This window comes from Abramis brama (assembly GCF_963993115.1).
Source record: "Abramis brama genome assembly, chromosome: 1".
Classification (NCBI taxonomy): Eukaryota; Metazoa; Chordata; class Actinopteri; order Cypriniformes; family Leuciscidae; genus Abramis; species Abramis brama.
Window position 1 is genome coordinate 38,209,784 of NC_139963.1, and position 8,811 is coordinate 38,218,594.

Consider the following 8,811-nt stretch of genomic DNA (forward strand, 5'->3'; position numbering starts at 1 on the left):
CTGATAAATAATAATAATATATAACAATAATATATCTGAATAACTCCAAATTCACCAAATAAGTCACTGTCATGAAGGAAGCCATTTTCTTGTCATGTGGCAAGAAAACCATAAAACCAAAATGTAAAAATGTAAAATATGTAAAAAAAACAATGAGTTTAAAAAGTTTGACATATATATATATATATATATATATATATATATATATATATATATATATATATATATATGTGTGTGTGTGTGTGTGTGTGTGTGTGTGTGTGTGTGTGTGTGTGTGTGTTAATATAAAAAGTTTAAACACTTTACCTGATGGTTACACCACTTGACATTAAACCATTTAATGTATACCAAATTAAACTAACATAAACTAGATTTGTCTTAATTATCTCAGACATCATTGCAATTGACCCCCCAAAAAACCAGCACAACAGATAAACGTGAAGGGCGCACCTGTACCAATCCAGTCCCTTCTCGTAGTTCCTGTCAAAGAAGTGAGGCTCATTCCCAACGGCTCGAACATCGGGATGAACCCGCAGAGCTTCCAGCAGAGCCCTTGTCCCCCCTTTCTTCACTCCGATTATAATGGCTTGGGGCAATTTTTTCACCCCGTAATCCGATGTGCAGTTCACCACTTTCCGAAGATCGCTGTCCGTGGTGCTGAACTCCGGGTGCTCGTGCTCGTGCTCTCCAGCCACAGCGGCGGCAGCGCGCGACATGCTGCTGCTGGTCGTAGCCGCCTGAGCTCGCGCCCATCCCGCTGTCCTCTCGTCGATCCCCACGCTATTTCTAACGCTCGAGACTGCGATAGTTTGCTCGGTCGCTGTCCTCTCGATGAACTCCTCGTCGAGGTAGCCCTGGGAAGAGGTCGAGTAAAGTTTCTCCCTCAGCGTGACAAAAGTTGTTTCCTCAGTCACGAGCCTTCCCTGATAAACGTAGTTCTCCTGGAACTGGAAGGAGTTGTAGCAGCTCATCAAGCTATAGAACAGATAGGTGACAGAAAGGGAGAGGGTGAACATGAATAAGATTTTCCGGGGCACTTTAGAAGTAAAAACCGAAGTGCTGGACCAAAATGCCATCTCTGATAGCAGCGACCCTCTCAGAGAAGTGGCCAGACATGTTTCCACCCCAAGTCTCGCATGGACACTCAACAACAATAATCTGTCACCATCAACACTGCAAACATCTGAAAGTGCGAGGAGCCCGAGCACTCCACGCGCGCTTCACTTGAGGAAAATGGGTCGTTAAAATTCCAAAAGAACGTCTCGGGTATCGATTTCTTATTCCGACGCTGACAGCCTTTGTCACAATTGATCGGATTGAACTTGCAGATGAGAACGGCTGCGGTCGGGCGTCCTTCCAAACGAGCAGCCCGCTTGAATGTAGGCTGAGGGTGATGCTGTTGATGGAAGTCTTGGCATCTTAGAAGAAAAAGGGCAAAGAGATGGCAAAGTCTCTGAAGTGATGTGCAGGGCACGTCTTTCACCCGATACCGCTTCTTGAGTACGATTTTGACACCGCTGTCCTTCACACCGCTGATTTCAAGTGGCAATTGGCGCAAACGCTGGATCTTAATCCAAACGAGGTGCTGATGTTGTATCACGCAGTCATCCTCCCACTGCTAATCCACTAACTTTGAGCGCTGGAGAGTGAGCAGCCTCGCCATAAATATTCATTGACTGCTCTCAGTGGCTGAGAGTGCAGCGCGCAGTCGTAACGCCTCGTGTTGATTGGTAGACGTGATGTGCGCATCAGCCGTGGGCTCATCCGAGAAAGAAAAAAAGGGAATAATACTACAGTAAGATACTGGGGTTACATCTATCGCTTTCTACAAGACGACAAAGGGAGAAAGATTGTAATTTGATCAGCAGAAATAAATCAACAAACACAATTAATTGTTATCATCAAATGATTTATTAATAAATTAAATACGTGTGTGTGTGTGTGTGTGTGTGTGTGTGATGTATTTTATTTAATATTACAACATTTGATGATAATAATAAATATTGATGTTTAATTTTATATATCAGTAGCATAAAACATTCATTCAGTTATATTACAAAAATAATTAGCCTACTCACTAATAGGTGTAAATAAATCACTTTTATTTGATTTACTTTTATTGATTTATTTACTTTTTCAAATACACTGAAAAAATGCAACCCAATAAAATATATTTATTTAAAATTAATATTTTGAGTGAAATCAAAGTGGCACCACTTTTTCCAAATACATTGAATTCAGTTTTTTGAATAAGAAAATTAAGTTAAAAAAAATAAAAATAAATAAATAATCAAGAAATTAGGGTATGGCGATGACGAGCAACAGTGAAAGCAGTAATGATAAAAGGAATCATCATATTATTGTTGCTCAGTTTATTCATTCTTTTATTTATATATTTTGTTCATAGATGCACTAACATTGGTGTATACAGAGCAGCTCATGTCTGCTCTCTACTGGCCTGAGAGATTGCAGGACTAATCCATGCAAGAACATCACAGGGTAAAGAGTGGCGATTCTTCCTGAGATAGACAGGTGCCGGTGACTGCATAGATGAGGAATGATCCAATGGGTGGATACATGCATCTCTGAAATTCAGCCATATGCTTGTATGAATGCTGAATAATTCATCTTTATTTTCATGGAATTCCCTATAGTTTAGTTATATATAGTTTTATGCTCAAAAAAAAATATTTAATACATTTATTACCACAGGTTATAGACCTTGTTCTCTACTGAATATGATCCAAATATTATACCCATGTATTTTTGGGAAATGTCCCCTACCCTTAGAACACTCCATTCATCATATCCCTTGGATTCTACAGCTTCCAGCCCTGAGCGTCCGTTAAAAGCAAGCATTTCGTTCTCATGATGAATTTGAGTTCCTGCAGTAAGCTTCTTGTAGTTGTTTGGAGGCTGTTTAAAATCACATTTGCACATTTCAATGGATTTAAACAGTGTGCACTCACTGTATGTCATGGACACTGAAACACTTTTCTGTACATTCAGTGAAACAAAAAACATTCGAGAAAATACTGAATGCCCAACGCATTAAATAAATAAACAGATTAAAGCATTTTTTTTGTGTTTATAATACCTCAAAGAATTCATTACAGCTCCTTCACTGTAGGAACACAACATGTTGTGCTGTATTTTGCTGCAGCTTTATCTGATAGATCTTTCCTCTTCCCACATATAGGGCACCCACCTATTCTAGATGTGGCAATGTTGCTGTTCTCACTCTCCGATGTTGAAATGACCTCTCAAACTTAGGTACAAATGTTCACTGGATATACAGCACCACAAACTGTAGGAGACACAGTTCTTTGATCAAAATTGTTGATGCATATTCTTTTTGAAGTTTCTTTTAAAGATAGCACCTGCCTATAGCTACACGAAAATGTAATGCAGAATTCACAGTACAGGAAAAAAACTCATTTTTAAATATCCATGGATATTTAAAAGATAGGCCGGCAGTTGGACTCTAAGCTTCTGGCGTGCAGTCCAAAAGGAAATCCTGTGAAATTTGCCAAAAATGCTTGAAACAGACTCTAAGTGGCAAGTGAAGGAAATGGTAGTTTTGGTCTATCAGCCTGCATAAACATAAACATTTTATTTTTACAAATAATATAACACAGAATACAAACAGAAGAATAAAATGTTCAGCTAACGTGATATTTTAATTTTTTATTATTATTGTTATTGTCAAGTGCTAAAAAATAATGTGTTCAGTTTTCTCCTCACTACAGTGATAGGTTGTTTCATTATGTACACTAATGTGCTGAATTTTTAGCATCATTGCTCCAGTCTTCAGTGTCACATGATCCTTCAAAAATCATCATAATATGTGACCCTGGATGTGACATGGGTCATTTTTTGAAATTGAGATTTATACATCACCTGAAAGCGGAATAAATACGCTTTCCATTTATGTGTAGCTTGTTAGGAGAGGACAATATTTGGCGGAGATACAGCTATTTGAAATAAAAAAAAATTCAACATTGAGAAAATCGCCTTTAAATTGTCCATTTATGTTCGCGATTGTGCTGCATTCACTCACAAAAATAAATGTTTTATACATTTACAGTAAGAATTTTAACAAATATCTTCATGGAACATATCTTAATATCATAATGATTTTTGAATTTAAGTTTCCACAATTTTTCAGTGTTTTCTGGACTTCATGCCATTCATTGAATCATTTCTGTCTATTTTTACACGGCTCTATGAAATACTTGATTCTGATTGGTCAATCTCGCCATCCAGCGGTATGTTATCCCCCGATAACAACCGGTAAAAACAGATAACACAGACTCAACCGGGTAACTGTCACTGAATTTGGTGCTTTACGCTTGCTAGGAACGTTTTTTCCTTGTGGAAATTTGCGTTTGGTGAGCTAATAAAATACTAAAACTCAAATCAGTGTTTTGTGTACAGTTCACTAATTCTGTCATCCGATATCGCTGACCTGCTCTCTCTTGTATACAAACGCAGTTGCTGCCATTTTGCAATGATTGTTTTGTACACTGCAATGCATTAAAAAATAACAGACAGGTATGATTTTAAAACAGTTTCATCTCAAATTAATATCTCTTATCCCCATAATTGTTTATATGGTGAAATAAATGTCCACGGAAGCTTTGCTTTTATAGAGCTAACAAAATATTTAGACTCAGATTAATGTTTCATGTCTAATTATTTACTTATGTGGCAAGTAGCCGTGTAATAAGCGGGATAATACATCCAGCCGGTTGTTACCGCAGAATAAACCTCTTCAGGGTGATGCAAGACCTGATCACCCTTTCTGGGTTCATTTTGCGATAACAACCGGCTGGATTTACATTATCCCTCACTTACAGTCCATTTCAGACAAACCCTATACCTTTAAAAGTAGCTACATAAAAATAACAGAAACCTTGATGATATCCTCCAGTCTAAGTAGGTTTGGTCAGAATAAGCAAAATAGTGGCCCAGACTTTACGTTGTTTAAAGGTAGGGTATGGGATTTGCAATAGATTTTGAAAATACACAACTCAAATGGTACTACCTTCTTTCCTCCAACGCTGGCCCTGACTCCACCCATTCAAAGCGCGCAAGGGGGATGGGGGGAGGGGGGGATGGTACGACCGTTTGATTGACGAACTTACAGTCCAATGATTCTAGGTGGTCTTGGAAATGATTGGCTGGAGTTTTTCCGAGTCCTGCCCGTTCCACAGATGATTAAATTGCTTAATTTTTATTTCAGTGCTTCTAACTCAGTGGCTGTAAGTGGGTTAGGAATAGGATTTCAAGTGATTTTGAAAAAATGGACAAAAAAGAGAATCACATACCCCACCTTTAACTGGTAAACGTTTCGGCTACACAAGACTAAGGGGCCGTGTACATGACACCATTTTCAGTTAAAAACAGGAAACTTTTTATGCGTTTTGGCCGTTCGTTATCACAACAACAGCGTTTGGGGGCCTGAAAACGCAAACTTTTGAAAGCAGGTTTCAAAGTTTTTGAAAACACAACATCACTGTCATTGAAAAGTACCCTAAGTTTCTCTATAGCTCTGTAAGTTTCACAGGTTTCTCTTTAAGGAAACTTCTGTTTGGTACTGTCAGTGACATTAAAGGATTATAGCAGTAAATCAATTTTGATTAGACTCTTGGAACTGTTCATTACCTATAATGTGATATTTGCCTTGGTAATTAATATTTTATCTTATAAATGCCTTTCACACAGAATGCAGGTAAAGATTAATTCACATTAAAAGTTGATTACTTTCGGTTCTTTGATTTCAAGGGGGGCATAACCTCAACAAGTCATATTGTTCTCATATTGATTTAAGGCTTAGGGTGCTTACTGATGCGTCAATGATTTTTACACAAAAAATATATCATGCTTAACAAAACGTTTTACCTACATTCCAACCCAGCCCTGATGTTGTTGTTTTTTTTCCCGTAGATGATAAATTAAGCAGACAATATGGCTAAATATAAATATGCAGACAGATTGCTCAATGGGCCTACAAAGGGTAATTAGTGGACAAACATCAAATGTTAACATATGGTTAATCTATTTAAATATTTTTATATCATGCGGCTCGGCAAAAGTGTCTGAGCTGCAGTATTTCGTCTCTATCCATTGCCTTCTGTTTTTGGCCAAGACATTCTAACTGCTTGATCATACTTGAACAAGTCCTTCCCCTCCAATGAAAACCAAACAAAACAGAAAAATGACATGCTCACCAAGCTGTGAGCCCAAGGCAAAAGCAAAGATGCTTCCACCGTCTGAGTGAGAGAGAAAAAGACAACCTCTGACAGCCTCAGAGGCAAAAAAAAAGAAAAAAAAGGGAAAAAAGAAAGAAACCACACGTCCAAAAGCATGGAAATGTGGGGAGGGCTGAGCAAGCCACAAGATCTATAAGTCTTGTGGCATAAATTGATGATCAGCCGATAGCGCCAATAAATTCCACTGCACCTATGGAGACAAAACAAAATAATTTCACGCTCCACTTTTATTTTGGTGCTGGGATGACAGTAGAGAACATTTAAAATGATAATGCAGTCGAGTACAGTTTAAGGGGGAAAAAATGCAGCCCTCATATTTAGAAATGTCAGTAATATAATGCATGCTTTTATGAATATGCCAAATTGCTGGATACAAAACGCTCTGTTGCTTTTCGGTTTGCACCCAAGTTGCACGACTGCATCAAGGTGATAAAAACGTGCTGGGTTATAACCAATACCTCACACAGGAAACTGTTATTTCTCTGACATCAGAGGGATGATAACATTTTTGTAAGGCAATCGAGCAACAAGCAGGAGCGCTTTGCTGACACCATAAAGACAGAGTCAGAAATGGCCGGGCAGTCTGTCAATGAACAAGTTAAATGATAGATACCAGGCCTTTATCGAATCAATAGTGCTGTTTCCTCCCATGTTGATCAGCCTGCCATACAGGGGACTAATTAGATGATAAAAAGTGATGGATGTGTATTAAATTCACCAGCCCCTTAAAAAAATACTCCTTCGGGATTTGCACCATTTCCCGCTGACCTTTTAGATCCTAACTTTATTGTATGTGAATGCAATTAAATCAATCCATCCGATAGTTGCAATGCAACGGTGCTGTTTGCCGGGCTTAACTACACACAGGAATTCGGTGCACTGCAAAGGGAGATTGAATTTGTAACATTGTCAACATTGTCCGTGTAATCAACAAGAAAACAAACAAATGAAACATTTCCAAGAAGCTGTTCTACGAAACGTAAAATAGATAATGAGTGATTTCCTCAGTCGGGCATGATAAAAATTGGAAGAGTAATAGCCTATTGATCCTCATGTCATTATTCTGAAAGATAATGAGAGATGACAAATTTGAGCTGAAATGAAAAGTCACAGAGGACAGGTTGCTGGGAAGGAAAAATCAAAACGACTTGTGAAGGGGTCACAAGCTCTGGAGAGAAAGAGCATGGCAAACCGCAGAGAACGGGCAGGATAACCATCAGGGGCCATGGGGAGTCTCGCATCTCGCTACTAGAAACTAGAGGTCAAAGAATTTCCCTGCGGACATCTGCTAGGCCTTGCTTTGCCCTGGAGACATCAGCCTTCTTATGAAGGCTTTTCTTCTCATTAAGGTTCGCCTACAGATCCTTCAGACTCCTGTAGCAGAACAGAATGGCAATGAACCACTCAGGAGCTGTTGTTATTAAGCCTATTGTTCAAATGCAGGGTAAAGACCTCACAGAGTGACTGTTTTAAGACAACATTCCTCATTGTCTTCTATAACTCGCAAAAAATGATTATACAAATTACTCAAATTTTAGCCAACTACATTTGTCAAGAATCTACACAAAGATGGTAAAGACCACCACAGTGCCCCATTATGCTATTTTAAAGTTTCCTAATGTTGTTTTGGAGTCTCCTACAACAGGTTTATATGCATCAATGGTCAAAAAACTGTTTAATTTCCTCATAATATACATTTGCACATCACCACATTTGCAATAATTCTAATCCTGCCATAACGTCAGGTCTGCGTGTCCTGAGGCTTCCCACACCGTAAACTAAACACAGTAATGAACAATGACGTCGTTTATTGACTAAAGAGCTAGTTATTGAACCCGAACCTCCATCGCAAGGACGACTCGAGCAGGACATTTCTCAGTGATACACTACTCAATTTGAGGTACATTATGAGATGTTGCAACTGTAATTCCTCACCATCAGCATTAACAAGTGCATGTCCATCAACAAACCGATTATTTTTGTAAAATATTGTGGTGAACACGTGGAAACTATCAATAAAAGTGCATCTATGCAATGTGTACATTAGCCGAGCTCTAGCGTGAATGACTGATGTAACATAAACGTTGGTAAAACAGATCTTGCTCCATGCTTAATCTTTCCTCAAAGTGGAAGTGAGAACGACAGACAATCTGCATTAATAGACACAGTTTTAGGTAATAGTGGCCCACAACTGATTAGCAGAAGTATTTCAGTAAGACAGTGATAACGTGAGTTAACCAGTTAGCAGGAGACCTACACAATATAAAACTCAAAACTAAGTATTTTGAACACCATCTTTCAAGAGCAAGCGGTTTCCGAATCCTACATTGAACTCTGAGATTTGAGAAGCAGTCGTCAGTGAAATAAAGGGAACAAAGCAAAAGTTTAGGGTTATACTGCTGTGATAAAGATGAACTTTAACCACTGATTCTTCACATGCTCATCCTTGGGCAGTGAAAACAAAAAAAACTGGCTTTATCTTCACATTGTAGAGCACGGCGTCTTCTCGACATGATGCTATCCAGTATCCACAGGA

At 38.6% G+C, this 8,811-nt stretch overlaps 1 protein-coding gene across 1 annotated transcript in view; it reads right to left on the reverse strand.

Annotated features, from left to right (window-relative positions):
* hs3st4 (heparan sulfate (glucosamine) 3-O-sulfotransferase 4) overlaps nt 1–1,638 on the reverse strand; it is a 117,846-nt gene extending 116,208 nt beyond the window's left edge. Inside the window, exon 1 of the mRNA XM_084130209.1 lies at nt 451–1,638. Within this exon, the coding sequence (XP_083986335.1) occupies nt 451–1,076 (626 nt within the window). The 5' untranslated portion in view covers nt 1,077–1,638. The remainder of the gene's footprint in view (nt 1–450) is intronic.
* Nucleotides 1,639–8,811: the final 7,173 nt, after the last annotated feature.